The following is a 17226-nucleotide window of genomic DNA, read 5'->3' as shown; positions in this document are numbered from 1 at the left end:
GGGGGTGTTGAGAAGAGCGATTTAAAATTCGCGCTACGATTGAAACGCGCTCCATCACGGCATATAGATCGATACGCGGGTGGCATGTAAATGCGGAAGGACAAAAATGCGCGGCAACAAAATAACATTCCGCATATATAATGTTTCTCTTTCGACCACGAGTCGAGCGCTTCGTATCTGTACCCGCTTGCGAACCCATCTCGACGTATCACGATTACTTTGCAGGACGATGCAGGAAGGTGCACGATTAAGTCCAATGTTCGTAATGCTGTATTACATAGTAAAAAATATTATGAAAAGTGTAAATAATAAAATAAAATACACGCTAAATTTTTAGCGCAATATCGCGCTAAAAAAATTTTAATGCCGTTGATAAAGGGAGGAGTTAGAAATTAAGCGAATTTTAAAATAAAGTCACATTTAGAAAAGAAACTATTATGAAGAAAAGCAACAAATCAAGGTAGTAAATAAAGTAGGAAATAAAAACATATGAAACCAGAACTAGGATATATATGAAATTCCTAACAAAATATTAAAAAGGATAACTTATCTTTAATTTTGTACAAGATAAAATAACGAAATGGAAGAAGAAAATTATTACTTCATACTCTAATAACTCTAATAAAACATTAAAGAGATATCAATATACTATAATTTCTTCATTAGTAATAGATAGCTTATAAATCCTATTTAGGGATTGTATACATTGTATATCACACATATTAAAATTATATTTGTGATTTCTATTGCAATCTATTCCTATACGTAACCTATACTTTCCTATACTTACTATTCCTATATGAGATTTATTCAGCACTTTATTTTATTCTAAAATTAAATTTTTTTGTAACCTATTCTTGTAGACATTATATGAACGTTCATGGAAATTAACATTTACCTCGTTAACTTCATTAATAGCACGCACACGCACACATACAACGCACGCACGCACGCACGCACACACAAACAAACACACACACACACATACGCACACACACACACACACACACACACACACAGAATAATGTTTCTATTACATAAACCACAAGCTCTTCTACTTTAGCATCACTTACCTCTTGCAAGTTTCTTTGATATTTTAAGTTTTAGTATTCTGTTGCAATGCTAAGATAATTAAATATCTAACCTTTCTTTTTCTGCGTTGCTTCTTCTGGCTGTTTTCATTGGTAAAAGCTTTGTACTCTGGCACCTCACCGCTCTTTATGAGATTTTGGATTATATCATGTAGTCTTGGCTCCTCCTCACAGTTTGTGAATGGGACTGCTTCCAGAATGTAGTCCATATCCCCCTTACCTAAACAAGTATACATATGAATAGATATCAACTTATTGTAATGCAATTTGTTCACTTCTTATTTGAGACTTAATGCAAAATACAGAGTACATAGTAAGTAAGCAAATACTTACTGTCCATATATGCCCTTTTGAGATCCTTAATTTCAGTCTCAGACCCTTTATAATTCTTTTCATAATTATTGATATCTTCTACAGTAATTTCTTTAAACAGGGATCTCCAGTAGTCTGCCCAATTGCGCATCACAACCTCTTCGCTCTCTTCATCATACTGACCGGACTCATCATAAATCTTGCGTTTGTCATTGTCACTGAGAATGGAATGTATTCTACCAAGAACTTTAAACTTCTCCGTTGCTTCAGTCTTGATGCTCTCTTCAACTCGGTCCGGATGTACAAGTAGTGATAATTTATGATACGCTTTCTTTACTGTTAACAAAAATATGAGTATATTATTATAAATAAGAGAATAAATATGCAGCATAGTTTTTTCTCTCTTTATCTCTCAACAACAAATATCGAATTACAACAAAACTCATCTATTTCATGTATCTTGAATAGTAGGAAAAAAACGAATTTGTTCAAAATAGATAGTATATCTCCTGCCTGTTTTTTTTTATCTTTTTTCTTTAATAATCGTTTCTATAAGCAACAATTTTATAAAAAGATGTATCACAAATTTGCTCAAACCAAAATAAAACACAATGCCCGTAGAGGTTAAGACGCGCATCTGATGTAAATGTTCGCTAACCTTGTTTGTCATTCGCGGTTTTCGGTATCTTCAAGACATCGTAGAAATTACGTGCACCGAAATATTGCTCGCAAAGGTCCAACAAACTTGCCATGCTAGCAAATCTTCAAATAAAGCACTGCTAATTTTGACAGATCTAATATATAGAACTCGACAACGAAGCAACGAACTTTTCGCGCGCTGTATTCTCGAACGCGATGTTCAAACGATTAAAAACATTGGTTGAGAGCGATATCTATGGTTGAATTCAGTACTACAATTGCTCACTGAGCGCTATGTGTTCTTGTATCCGATTGGCACATTCTTTCAGATCTAAAAATATAGGCTGCGTTCGCTTTGGACACATATGGCTCCTACACACAGAACGCGGGAATGCTTGCCGCGCAGCGGAAGTTCGCGCGACAGCCAATCAATATGCTGCTTTTCGTAATAACCTTCTAGCTCTTACGGAAAAACGGGAGCGTCCCGATTGACCACAGTACGATTGGACACAACCAACCGATGCAAAGAATTATCTAGTGAATTACTAGGTCGAACCAATCATTACAATCTGTGTCCAATTGTATCGTGGTCAATCGGGTCCCACCTCGGAAAAACAACATATTGATTGGCTGTCGCGCTGACTTTCGCCGCGCGGCAAGCATTACCGCGTCCTGTGTGTAGGAGCCATTAGAGGGTTTCTACATTAAGGTCGCATTCCAAAACGTCCTTTTTAAGGAAATTTTACTCCATGCTCTATAGTATATGTAACGTGAACTATAGCTATTGAGTAAAATTTTCCTTAAATAGAAAATTATGCAATTATACTTTATCATACTTTTGGAAAAAATTATTTTACAGACTAGGAAAGACTGATAATTGTCAGTTACTACAGTGTTAACGGTCATACCGTGCTGAAAGCACCAGTTCTCGTCTGATCACTGAAGTCAAGCAGCACTGGGCGCGGTTAGTACTTAGATGGGTGACCGCTTGGGAACACCGTGTACTGTTGACGTTATTTTTTTTTATTTCACAATTTCTGAAATATTATTTACTATTATTATATATTTGCTTAATACTTATAACTAATAAACATTTTATTATCGTACCGTACTTTTCAAAGATAGTATTAAAATGTATAAATAAATGAAAGCTATAATTATACTTATTTATTTAGCATTATCTAAAGTTGATATAGAATTATGTTGTTCCCTTATAGAAATATCATACTAAGAATCATTGATAATTACTTATTTTCAGTATTAAAAATACTGGATAATAAGTAATTATCAATGATTCTTAGTATGATATTTCTATAAGGGTTTATATATAGAATATATATTATGTAAAAAAAAATTCTAATCGGTGCATATTATGTAAAAAAATTCTAATCTGAGCATTGAAGAGTTATGGTATCAAAATGATAGTTAACTGCTTTGCTTATATTTTGTAAAGAAAAAGTTTACTAAATAAACTTATTAAATAAGCGAACACAAAAAATTGTTACAAAATAGTTTTATAGCATCTGAAGATAAACTTAAAGCGACTTTAAATATAAGATCGGACGATGAATAAGTTTTGGAATGCAATATAGGTTTGTTTTCTGTTCCTGCACTGCTGAACTGATGCAATAAGTTAGAGTGAGACAAGTATATTTTTTCTCATTCTAACTTATTGCATCAGTTCAGAAACGAAAACAAACCTATAGATGTAGTTTGTTCTCATATTTAAATTTATCTTTAGATGCTCCACAACCAATGAAACAATCTGTACAATGTTTAAAGATGAATTAAGCCAAACTTATTCATCGTCCGATCTTATATTTAAAGTCGCTTTAAGTTTATCTTCAGATGCTATAAAACTATTTTGTAACAATTTTTTGTGTTCGCTTATTTAATAAGTTTATTTAGTAAACTTTTTCTTTACAAAATATAAGCAAAGCAGTTAACTATCATTTTGATACCATAACTCTTCAATGCTCAGATTAGAATTTTTTTACATAATATGCACCGATTAGAATTTTTTTTTACATAATATATATTCTATATATAAACCCTTATAGAAATATCATACTAAGAATCATTGATAATTACTTATTATCCAGTATTTTTAATACTGAAAATAAGTAATTATCAATGATTCTTAGTATGATATTTCTATAAGGGTAGAACATAATTCTATATCAACTTTAGATAATGCTAAATAAATAAGTATAATTATAGCTTTCATTTATTTATACATTTTAATACTATCTTTGAAAAGTACGGTACGATAATAAAATGTTTATTAGTTATAAGTATTAAGCAAATATATAATAATAGTAAATAATATTTCAGAAATTGTGAAATAAAAAAAAATAACGTCAACAGTACACGGTGTTCCCAAGCGGCACCCATCTAAGTACTAACCGTGCCCAGTGCTGCTTGACTTCAGTGATCAGACGAGAACTGGTGCTTTCAGCACGGTATGACCGTTAACACTCTAGTGACTGACAATTATTAGTCTTTCCTAGTCTCTAAAATAATTTTTTCCAAAAGTATGATAAAGTATAATTGCATAATTTTTATTCATTTGAAGATAAAATTATTAGAGAGATATTCTAGATTAATTAGAGACTAAATTGTTAAAGATTAAATTATTGAACTATTATTAGACTATTATTATTAGGTTATTAACTATATTAGACTGTGTAGAATGATATATGTATGCACGTTCAAAAAAGTATATATTTCAATTTCATATCTGTATTAAAAAGAAAACTTATACATTTGAATTTAGTGATCCCAACACAATAATTGGACTTACGTTTAACTGCACTTACATTTAGCTTAAAATTTAAGAGTAAAGAAGTAGTTTGTAGTTTTTTTTTTTTTATGAACACATAATTGAATATGTGAAAAAATATCAGTGGTACATTTTCGATATAGATCCAATGCAAATTATATTTTATCTACCATTTGCTGCTATTATAGCGCTGCTTTTTAAACATCTACAAGAATTGTTGAGTCTTAGAGATTAGCAAAATCTCCAAAACATGAATACATATAACATTTTATACAATTAAAATTGTATATAAAATATATAGCATATACTATATTTTACGTTATTTAAAGATATTATAATATTTTATCAATTGGTTAACAATTAAACTGACCAATTGGTTCATCAATTGATCAACATTACATAAAACACTTATTTCAAGATTGACATTAGTTCAATTTTTCATTCATTTAATTCTCCAACCATTAGATATGTACTTATAATGTGCCTTGAACTCACGCTCACAAAGATACAAGATCATAACTATATGAACATATTTAACAGTTAGAGAATGAAGCTAAAATTATGCATATATGAAATATGTACCACTTCTTCTTTTTTAAGTCGCATTAATTTTAATAAATTGCATGATACTTCGACGATCATGTGGCATCGCGTTTAAAAGCGAGATGTACAGCACTGATTACAAACTTCCTAACATTAAAAATTAAGTTTATGAAAAAATATTCCTGATTATTCTCAAAACATAAGACGGTGTGCACTTTTGATAGCTTACGTTTGTTTTGTTTTGCGCAACATTATTTCGTTTGGCCGAACGCTTCTTTCTCTCTCTTTGTCTTTCTTTTTCTCTCGCTTCTTAAGGGTTAAATAAATATTAATTTAAAAAATATGGAGAGGAAGTCGACAGTCCCGATTGTGTCCCGCTTCTTCTCATCAATTTGCTATCTTTTACCTCTACTTCCCAGTAAGTCTACATTTGATTATAATTACATGCTCGTTTCTTAGCTACGACTTATCGCGTTGTGTAACATTACAATAATTACATATATTGTATATGTATATATAAATTAATCCTCGTCACATAAATACAAATTATTGTACATTAGATATTTATATATACTTACATATCTGGTAATATTATTGATATTTTGAGCAGTTCATCTATTTAACGAAATGTGGCAAAAGAAACGTGGTTGTATATTTCTGTCTTCCCGAACGCATTTAATTATTTGGGTAAAAATAACTTTAATTAACTTAAAATCCTGCGCCGCGCGTCCCAGTAGAATGCACCCTAAGAGATTGGTTGCGTTCAGAAACCGCGACGGTTAAATAAGCTCACTGTCGTTAGAATATTCTTCTAAATATACCGTGAATCTCTAAAAAAATATCTCAATTAAAGATGATAATCACTCAACCGTTTTGTTCGCTAAACGCAACCATAAACAATGTTTGTTAATTGTGACAAGGCGAAATTGAGTTTGCCGAATCGGCAGGAGAATTGTAAAGATCATTTTGTCTTCTTTGGCAAATTTATTCCTTGCACTGTTTTCCACGAAATCTTAAATTACGCGTCGATAAAAATTAATATTGGCACCCCGCTATGTTTCTACTTATTTGCATGATACAAAGAATTGTATATGTTATTTTTCTCTTTTGATACATGAAAATCCATTGGTTTCATTGGCTACGATGAAGACGCACGATAAAGAATATATTGCAATAATAGTTAGCGTTTTATTCCTTTTTCGGTTTGTATTTTCTTTTCTATTTACGCAAGGCACTACAATGAATTAAAATTCTATGATAAATTACAATTCATTAAGGTTTTCTTTTTGATGCAGTTCAGCGGGTCGTAGGGTGATAATTCGGGTACGATCTAAGCGTGTTTGTGCATTATTTTCATTTGCAACGCCAACGTGAGTGACGACAACGACCTATAATCCGTATCGCGACGAGTGACAAACGCACACAACGTGAAAGATTTTCAAAAGAAAATTGGAAAATGGTAAAAGATTACCAATATGCTAATATATTATCCCTACCGTTATAGATTACTTTATTTACATCATTACGTTCGGCTAATGATCTGTATATAATCAGGTAATATGCGCTCCTTCCTTCACACGCGGACTATATCATGCCTAGGCACTTGAGAAGAGTGATCGTGCACTTTCTGCACTTTTGCCGGACAATTGTTGAAATCCTCCGAAAAGGGCAGAAATATCGTTTAAACGTTACGTGAATTGCTATTTCTATTTTCTTTTTTTGTTTTCTTCTTTTTTTTTTCATTTTCTTTCGAATGAAGTATGAACTCACTGGCAGCAACGCAACGATGATGCATGTGCCATCGATTGCGTTACGTCAATATTACATTAACAAGATTTTATAGCCATCATACCAGAGAGTTTCCTCACTTAATTGCGACTTATAAAACCCCTTATACAGATATAAAGTACTATTCGCACCGACACGATATTTCGGCTAGTGGCACGAAGCTCAATACAGCATAGAGTTCTATTTGTTATTTTATACGTCGTGTAACGCATAAAATAACAAATAACATACAAAAGCCCGAACTAAGTGGGCCGCACGCTGCAATTTATTTTCTTCACGTTCTCTTTTTTCTTATTGCATGCGATTCTTTTAGCCAAATCAGAAAAAAAATAAGAAGAATCAGCTGCAACATGTCGTGAAGAGACGCGTTTATACACGCGATTTTCGTATATAAGCCCTGCAAAATTTAACAGGAAATCTGACTTCACCGATAACACCAGTCCGTCTTATCGTTCGGCGGCAACTACTATAAATACAAATCGAAATCGTTTGCCGCTCATGTCCGAGTCCTCGCTCCTCTCCGCGGTGCTATTTCATGCGATTGAGAACCAAATCAGCCAGAACAACGAGAGCTTTTTGATAGGGACTCTTGGTGAAGGACTGTGCGATTCTAATGGCCTCCATGCAATGCTTCTTCGCCATGAATTTCGTCTGTTGAAGACCGTTAGACTTGTGCACCAATTCAAAGGCCTTCTCGACGTCCCCGGGTTCTTGGAAACGACGCATGATCATCTCATTCAGTTCCGGGTACTGTCAACAATCGTCAAAATCTCGCTCAAACCAACATCGACGAAATAATACATCCATCGTACGGAGTGTCCAGAAAATCAGCGGTGCAATCAGGCAGAGAGTGATCTCTCGCGACAGAAATGAATGAAAAATGCGGAATAAATTTTTCCGATTGATTGCGCGATTTAATACAATTGAACAATATAATTAATATAATTTCATAAAAGAAAGGAGATTCAAGGCTCTTCTGATATATAATCAATACAACTTCTCATTTCGCGAGTCTCCAATAAAAATTCCGAGGGAAAAATATGTATCGCTACAGCTTACCGTTTCGAGACAAAGTTAAAGCGACACAACCACGCGAAGTAACGTCTCTTCATCTAACGAACGAGCATGAAAACGTTCGAAAAAATTCATCCGTCACCCATCGACAGAAATCACTCGTCGCACCGTGATTCGCTGAATATCCTGTATACTAACCGTTTCGCAAGCAAAAAGCACCGGAGCTGTGGCCAAGCCGAGCTTGAGATCGGCGGCCGTGGGTTTGCCTAGAGCTTCCGACGAAGCCACGAAATCCAGTAAATCGTCCACCAGTTGAAAAGCCAGGCCGATGTTCTTGCCGTATTGGAAGGCCGTCTCTATCATGCGATCGTCGGTCTCGGCAAGTATGGCGGTCTGTGGTAAGCACAATATCGAATGCAGAATATTTGTGACGATAATGACGCGAAGATGACAACCGACCGACCGACCGACCGCGGGTTTTCTTGCGCACATTTGCAAGAAAGAAAAATGCGCACGACGATATTTACAAGCTTACCGCTTTACTGCAATTGGCCATCATACTCGCCGTCTTCAAATAGTTCTTGGTGAAGTAATGGGCGAACCTCTCGTTCTCCGCCTCTTTCGAGCCGAGCTGCATGAATTCACCTTGCACTATATCAGCGAGAATCTACGAAATAGCGAAATTTGCATTAGTCGTGAAGAAACACGTCAATGCACACGTGTTCTACTTGTTCTATTTCATTGTACTGAGAGCAAAAATATCTAAAAAAATAAAAAATATTCGGAATGGACACTAATAACATATTTGCTTAGGTATAAATTCTTTTATTTCGATAAAACAGTTGTTTTTGTGAAAAGCTAAGGTTTTAAGAAAATGCAGATTTCTTTATTTGAACAATATTTTATATTAGTACAGATAAATGTGTTATTAATGCTCACCGAATAAATATCTCTTATTTCTTAGATTTTTTTCTCTCAGTGCGGTATCTTAATTTCTCGGCTCATATCTTCTATCTCGTTTGAGCAATAGAAGAAAGAATAACTTTCGTATACTATGCAGCTAACTGTGAAGAGAGCACAAACCGCAGAATAGCTTCGTTAGAGTTGCTCGGGTTGGTTTCATTAAATCTGCAACATTACAATTCACCAGGTGCAACTTTGCAGTTGACCAAGTTACAAGGTCGCAACTTAACGGTTTTCAACGCTGACTATCTTCACAATTCGTCCCGAGTGAAATTAAAACGAACCAAAAAATGAGAAATTAACTAGAAAGCGGGATTCGACGTTCATCTGCACCTTCGTGGCTTAATTGGCCGTTCAAAATTATTCACGAATTGAGATAAGAATCCTCGGTATATTTCACCCGTTACATCTTACGTTATCAATTGACATCAAGCAAGATAAAAAGAATGAATTTGTTGCGACGTGTAGTGTAAAAAAAAATCGTGTGACTTTTATTCTCGCCTCCGACGTCGCAATTCAGTGGCGATTTATAACAGTGAATAGAACAGGAGTCTTCAGAGTGTGATCTAATTAATATACCTGACACATAGAGGCAGTTACTTCGTTGTTTTGAATTCTGGAAAGCATCATGCAGGCGGTCGCTAAGACATAATTGCCCGCCATCACCACCTGCGAACATAAACTTAATGTCAAGAAAGCAATTTTTTTCTAAATTTACTATTACTATTACTAGAATATTACTTAGATTTACCTCCCCGAGTAAAACATTAACATTAGCATACTACATCGCTGATTTCGCGTTATAAATGTAAAACTGCCTAACGGGGTATTTGTAAACGAAAAAAGTACTCCATTTTCTTCTAATTTGCTTCCTTACAGAGGTCTTAACTTGAAATTATCAATGAAATTATTAATCAAATTTCAATTATTGATTAAATGACACATTTCAACAATTATCAAAAACTAACAAAGCTCGGAGAATTTTCCGGCCTTCAAATGCCTGGAAATCATAAGACCTCCGTGTGGCGTTTGCAGAGCTGAGAATAAACGAAACGGATAGTCGGCCTTTTTTCTTGCTAAATGTAGATACACGCATTAAATGCTCGCGAGACGACACGCGTGCGGTTTGCGTAGCGCTCAGAGGATTAAGCTGAAGAATGAAGCATGACGCAAAATAGCAATTTAACGGTCGCTCCGCATGCTCGCTCGTTACGTCCCGCGTTAACCGTTAACGACGCCGCCGACGCGGTTCTGCGCGATTACAACCTGGGTTTCCTTTCACTGGACATCCTTCAAATCGGAACCCCGAGCAGTTGTTACATTTGACCTGATACGTCGCACGATAGTTCATCTTTCTCGCGCGTTTTCCTCCCTTTCGATCCTAATTATTCCGAGATTTCTCCTTTATCCTCCGTTCATTATCACACACAAATCAAGTCGCTCTGACGGTCCGGATTAATTAGACCCCGAAACGAGATTGGGATCAACATGGAAACAAGAACGCGCGGGCAGACACGTAACGCCGAATGGAAAGTGGTCCAAATTGACCGACACAACAATGCAAGAAACTTTAATATCACAATGAAACCGACAAGGCCCGTGGAGCCCGTTGAACGGACCGCGCACTCGGTTTCGGTGACCGGTTTGCGGTATTGTCAACGGACTCCGTAGCAAAATTGTTGATGAACACATTATTCGACGCGAGGCGTCGCGCCGAAACCGCAACGATCCTGACGGCTCTTAATGACCGCGACTCATTGTGCCGCCGATTTCTAAATTTCCTTGTTCTACGTCGAATTTTAAGATCAAAAGATACACACTCGTCCCGCTTTCTATCTCTTTTCCTTTAATTTTTTCCCCTTTTCTCTTCTTTTTCGCAACTAGGCTCGCGCGAAATCCCGCGTGGTAAACATCTGTAAAAGTACCTCCGACTTTCTGCACGCCACTTAGAGCGCCTCACATTCCAGCTGAGTTTTCTTTAAAATTCCTATGAACTCCTCTTCTCTAGAGTCCCTTTAAAAGGAACATCACTGTGTACATTTACACAGTAATACATACTATGTGCATTAACATCACTGTGTACATTTACCCAGTACCACAAGAGAAGAAAAATCTCTTATTTATGTTGCACTTTCGAATCAAATGATTTCTTCCTGATTCTAAAAAGGCGCTATTTTATATCATTCTCAAAGAGACACTTTTTTAAACGCCTGTAGAAGTATCTGCGATTTTCCGCACACCACTTAGAGTACCTGGCATTCTAGTTGAATTTCTTTTACGAGAAAAAATTCCTTGGAATTTCCTCTTTTAAACGTCACTTTGTATTGTCCTTAAAGAGGCACTTCAAGTATCTCTGACTTTCAATAAATTTCACTTAAACTACGTAGAATTTCAGTTGAATTTCTTTTAAAACTCGTTCAATAAATTCCACGAAAGAAAAAAATCTTGTCATACGATCGACAAATGTCATATTTATGTCACTCTCAAATTAAATAATTTTCTCCTGATTTGGATAAACCCGTTCTTGAAAGAGTTAAAGAGACCTCATTTCGTATTGTTTTCAAAGAGGCACTTTCTTTAAATTCTTATTCGAAGCAAGACATCGTACCGACGAAATTTCTCGTCTTTGTGATTCGCATGGGCTTCCACGAGGCGATTAAACGAACGTAAGAATCTTTGTAGATGTATCGCAATTAACGCGGGATAATAAGTGCGCATTATGTTCCGGAGATGGCTTCGGATGTCTCGAAGGATCCGAGACTTTCGAAAGACTTCGTCGGTGCTGCATTGAAGACTCTCGAAAGCCTTCGACGCATCCGGGAGTCGCGGAAGCTCTGCGTTCGAATAATATCCGAAACGACCCGACGCTTTCGCGTCACGAGCAACTCGTCTCAGATACTCATCCTCGGATAAACAATACCTCGGTCGGACAGAGCGGCTGACAGGGGGTCGTTTCGTCGTTCGACGCGACAATGGCTGAGGCGAGTCGGGGCTAACACAGCTCGTAACTTTGGAGTTTCACATCCGGCATCGCCGATGCGTCGCCTTATTTTCGCGCGCCTCGGCCGCAACCGAAAGACACCTGCTAGGAAGAAGAACGGTCTCTTCGTGAAATGGCACGCGTTTCACGCACCGGCGATGCCTTATCGACGTTTACATCGCGCTTGCGAAACAGGTATCGGCGAAGGGACGTCTTCAGTCCAAAAAAAAAAAAAAGAGAAACACGCGATTCAACAGGATTAATCGAAGCTAAAGAATCGAGACGCGTTAGTGTCGTAGTTCCGGCGCTTGTGCATTCAAGCTAATCGCGAATTAACAACGCGTCATATCTTAATTGGTATTTGCTGTCGAACACGCCGTTGAAGAAGCATTCGCCGTTCGCCAGACAACCTTTGACGTACCCTCTGTCGTACAGGTGTGCACTTCTCTCGATTAGCGGTACGTTAACACGACGACCTGAATTGCGTTACACAATTCGCTCGTTCGTTTCACGTGGGCGTGCTTGTGTGCATGCCTGTGCGTTTGTGCACGCTGTCTTACGCAGTCGATGCACCTCGCAGATAGCGAAGAACTTTCGTGACTACCGTTGAGCTTTCCATTTCATCGGAAGGCGCTAATTCCGATGCGCGCCAAGGTTGTCACACTTTTCTACCCGCCCGTAACGCTCTTCTCGAATCCGTTATATAATCTGAAACGCAACGCTTACCGGCAGACAAGCGCTGTCTAATCGACAATCCTTATTTCTCTCGTTTATCTTCATCGTTAATCTTCATTTCACTAGCTGAGGACCTATCGTGGAAGCTGTTCCGCTTGGAACATCGTTTTGGAAATTAGGGCGTCGCTTCTTCCAACACTTAGATCATCCGGCACGGATATTCGAGGTGTTGTTACATGCCGCGTTGAGTCACAAGTGACTCGCGTCCGTTTCGTTTTCTTTCGTTTCTTCTTTAGAAATCTCCTTTCGCACGTGAGACATTTTACAAACGAGCCTGATCTAATATTTATTCGCCGTTATGAATAGTAACTTGCGTTTCCAATTAGGAGGCAGCTCACCGACTATTTCTGCAAGTGTTCAGGAAACACAAATGTGTTCGTTATTATGCTTTGTGTTATATAATTATTTTGTACTGTTTCGCTCTATTAAGATACCAATTTCCAGACACATACCTAATTCTGGATATTCTTATTGTTTTGGTCTCTAAATACGAATGTACTGTGGCAGCAAATATGTTAAGAAACAATCGATGAAAGACAAGAAAATCCTGATCAAGAGACTATTAAGATTTATATTGTAAGACTTTTTTATAAGAATATATACACGAAGGAAAAAAGAAATGGAACTTATCAATCCGACATAAAGTAGTAATTGCAAGGTCGTAGAATTGAGGGCAACCGTTCTACGTATTTTTTGTATTGCTTAATAGTAACACTTACACCATAGATAATGGGTGTGTTCAGCGAACCCAACGGTGCACAACGATTGATTTGAATTCATCAACGTAATTGATTTAGATTTAGGGTTCTAACAGTAAAGATCAATACTGATCGCTTCGTTTCACTCAACGTAGCCAATAATACGTTTCTTTTCTGTAATTTTATAGCAAATAAAATTTTTGTGTGTATGTAAATACTGAAACATGCACTGAAAAAAAATTAATTTATTTGTGGAATATAAAGTTTATTCACGGAAATAAATTTTATTGGTGCCAGAAATAAACTTTATTTCACAAAAATAAAATTTCTTGTTTCTCAAAAATAATTTTATGTCCCACAAAATTGAAGTATTTTTTTTACATTGTAAAATCGAAATTTTTTACTTCTTCGTGAGACTCAAGAATCATAGACTCGTATATTACTATGTCGTGCATTAAGCAATTTCCAAATTCCAAAGTGTTAATTATAGACATAATAAATCAAAAGGGAAATCATCAAAAGATATCAGAATTCAATGTAAAAATAGTCACGGAAATATTACGAAATATTTTACGAAATTGGTGAATTTTATTTCGGAAAAGAATTTATATAATTCGCGATATTGAAAATTAGCTAACACTGGAAAATAAAGCAATTCTTTCGCTACATACATACCAATCCTGCAACAAAATTACACTCATTCGAGAATCCGTAACTGTGAGAAAAAAGATGCGCACAGAGGTCTTCGAAGGTGTTTTCTATACGAGAGGAAGTAGAGAAGAAAAAATAAATGGTTCTTTGTCGACAACTTCGCGTCAACACGTTCTTGAGCTAATGTTAGCTTGTCGATCGAGCATACATATTAATAGTCGTTACTTGCTTCAGATAAGATATTCAGATTTGAATTTAAAAGTAGATGAGTTTTATCGCGATTAATTACATCGCGATCACGAATGTAATATCGCATATATTTATGATTCGAGTCAATAGGGAGAGTCTGGGATACGTGTCAATTGTCAAACACGTCTTAAGAGAAGTGAACTTTCAGAGAACACGAACAGTAACACACTCGGTGGTAAGAAAGAAAAAAGTTGTTTAGTAATATTATTAGCCATTTAGTATTTCTTTTTTTTTAATCATTAGTTGTAGGAAAATAGAATGTATGGAGAATGAATGAAGCTATTAAACAACAACTCAAAGAATAAATGTGCTCGAACTGCGCATTTGACAGTTAAACTTTTCCATCGCGTCATGTGTCAACCTCTGTCGCGTTCCAACTGTCGATTTCTAATATATGTAATTTCAGCAACAGCCGACCGACCGGCCCGTCACTTTCGAAAGAGTTTTGTATCATTCGTCTCTCACATTTTACGACATTCGATTTCCGGAATGATCATTGGCATTCCTCTATTTTTCCTTTCCGCTTTAAAAGCGGAACGACATGTTGCATGAAAGGTGTCGAGACAAATTTGCGCAAGATGTTATCACATTTAGTGGATTACTTTTCATCCGTATGCATTTCTCGTTGATTTTAAATTTTGATTCCGTGTACTGGAATATGTAATAAAATCAAAGCAGACATGGAATAATGAAATGACAGTTCGTTTCCTTACAGATTTCTTCCATTTTTTCGTCACATAAATATTACAAGTCCGTCGTGCCAAAAGTTCCTAAGATCTTTTTGTCAATTTTAAGACAGTTTTAATTGCGTGTCTTCAGTTTTCTGTTCGTTAATCAATGTCCTGTAAAATTTTCTGGTTGCGGATATGCACACACACATACGTATAAACAAGCGAAAAAATCAGATTTCGCTACCGGTTTTAAATCAAGAAAGCACGCACGGTCAACGCTCGGCCATGAATCGCATTAGCCTCCTTCCTCCTCCGGTATTTTAGAGAGAGAGTTCGAGTTTCCATCGTCATCATTGCCGGCCACCGTGCAACGGTGGACACTTTCGATAAAAACTTCAGTAAATGTTCGACGCGAGTGTAAGCGCGAGCGAGCGATTTCAGATCAAAGCTTTATATAACCGGTTACTTTGCGCCAGAAAGAAGCGAAGGAAAGAAGAAGGAAGAATAAATGCGAATAAATCCAACTGACCTTCTTTTCGTTCCAAAGAATGTTCACTGACGGTTTGCCACGGCGACTATCCGACATATCGATCACATCGTCGTGCATCAAAGTAGCGGCGTGCACCATCTCAGCAATCATCGCTATCCGTCGTTGCGAGTGCGAGAGGATGCTGAAAGCAGAAGAAATCTCTCTTCGTTGCAGCGTCAAACTATTTACACGCCAATCGCTGAGCATACGGAGAATATTATGGCTTCCTTCTTTTTCCAATTTTACACTAAGAAAAAATAATTTAAAATTTATTTGTGCGAAATATATGAAGTTTTTTTATATAAAATCAAATTTATATCCCACAAATAGATTCTCAAGTATTTTTATTCTCAGTGTATTAATAGTTCATACACTAAGAGAAAAATTATCTTAAAATCAACAAATATTTTTTTGATGGGTGCCATTAACATATTTACTTAAATCTAAATTTTCTTTATTTAAATCAAATATTGTTTGCCTGATTTAAGTAAACAATATTTGGTTTAAATAAAGAAAATTTAGATTTAAATAAATGTGTTAATGGCACCCACATCAAAGAAATATTTATGGATTTTAAGGTAATTGTTCCCTCAATATATAAATTGCCAATATAAATATAAATATAAATGGCCAAAAATTACTAAACAACTATATAACAGAAATGACTAATAATTCATATAAATGTTTCACAATTTTACTAACAATTACTCTCTAACAATTACTTAGAATGATTTGAATTGAGATAAGACGAAGCTAAAGCTCTGCCAGGCAAAATTTATCCGATTACATTTGCGACGTAGTTCTCATTCACGCGGCATCCCATTCATACTCGTTGTAGTAAGGTCAGCCACGAGAACGCGGCTCACCACTTTCGTTAGAGATCCACTCGCCTCTGGCGTACCACTTCGTCGACACTTTTAATGCTTTCTAAACGCCGTGAACGTCCGTTTTCTCACGCTCGCGCAGATTCATCGCTCGCGTTGCAGCACGCGCTAACAAGACGATCGAGAGAAGAATCTCCGAGACATGTGAGAGTCTTAATAATCGTGAATTTTCCAACACGATCGCCACTGGCGATCGCGATTTCATATCGAAAACTAACTCGTAAACTCGAAAGTTTAAGAACATAAGATCTCCTCCGACGTACTCGAAGTAACGAGATTGTTGTTGACCGCGCGGATAGGAATGAGGAACGAAAAAAAGAACAAAAATGAAGAGACGACGTCCGGTATGTAAATGTAGTCACTTTGATACGTTTATCGGTCGTTTCACCTTTTCTCTAATTGCGCAACGTATCGACAAGCGAAATTGCCCAATCGATACCCTTTTCCAGACACGTTCCTCGAGCGGAAGTATCACCAGCCGGTGTCAAGCAGTTCACTTTAAGAATTAAATGTCAAAGCGCCGCAATTGACTGCAGTTCCGCGCATTTCGTGCCAATTATGATCTTGTAATGCACGAAGCGTGTACGATATTACCGACACGATACGACGCATTCCGCGTTTATGATCTTTTTCTCTTAGAAGAAACGATATATATATATATATATATATATATATATATATATATATATATATATAT

At 36.3% G+C, this 17226-nt stretch overlaps 2 protein-coding genes and 2 non-coding genes across 4 annotated transcripts in view; 1 reads left to right on the top strand and 3 right to left on the bottom strand.

The window, feature by feature from the left end:
- Positions 1-1096: 1096 nt before the first annotated feature.
- Positions 1097-2155, bottom strand: LOC116842085 (J domain-containing protein CG6693). The gene is made up of 3 exons (XM_032810786.1): positions 2062-2155; positions 1425-1739; positions 1097-1311 (listed from the first exon to the last, which is right to left on the bottom strand). Exons 1-3 carry the CDS (start codon positions 2153-2155, stop codon positions 1097-1099), a joined length of 624 nt encoding a protein of 207 aa, XP_032666677.1.
- A 781-nt stretch (positions 2156-2936) lies between these two features.
- LOC116842154 lies at positions 2937-3055 on the top strand. The gene has a single exon (XR_004377684.1). It is a non-coding gene; the product is annotated as a 5S ribosomal RNA (ribosomal RNA).
- A 1345-nt stretch (positions 3056-4400) lies between these two features.
- Positions 4401-4518, bottom strand: LOC116842155. The gene has a single exon (XR_004377685.1). It is a non-coding gene; the product is annotated as a 5S ribosomal RNA (ribosomal RNA).
- Positions 4519-4744: 226 nt separating this feature from the next.
- The window catches only part of LOC116842066 (decaprenyl-diphosphate synthase subunit 1), a 54254-nt gene continuing 41772 nt past the window's right edge, over positions 4745-17226 (bottom strand). Inside the window, exons 4-8 of the mRNA XM_032810727.1 lie at positions 15646-15787; positions 9712-9801; positions 8705-8836; positions 8368-8562; positions 4745-7905 (exon numbers count right to left, since the gene is read on the bottom strand). Coding sequence (XP_032666618.1) covers positions 7684-7905; positions 8368-8562; positions 8705-8836; positions 9712-9801; positions 15646-15787 — 781 coding nt within the window. The 3' untranslated portion in view covers positions 4745-7683. The remainder of the gene's footprint in view (positions 7906-8367; positions 8563-8704; positions 8837-9711; positions 9802-15645; positions 15788-17226) is intronic.

The sequence above is a fragment of the Odontomachus brunneus genome, unplaced genomic scaffold (genome assembly GCF_010583005.1).
Source record: "Odontomachus brunneus isolate Ranch 3 - 2012 unplaced genomic scaffold, Obru_v1 Obru_scaffold_021, whole genome shotgun sequence".
In the NCBI taxonomy this organism is placed as follows: Eukaryota; Metazoa; Arthropoda; class Insecta; order Hymenoptera; family Formicidae; genus Odontomachus; species Odontomachus brunneus.
Note: the sequence above shows the minus strand (reverse complement) of the source record. Positions and strands in the feature narration are given on the sequence as shown.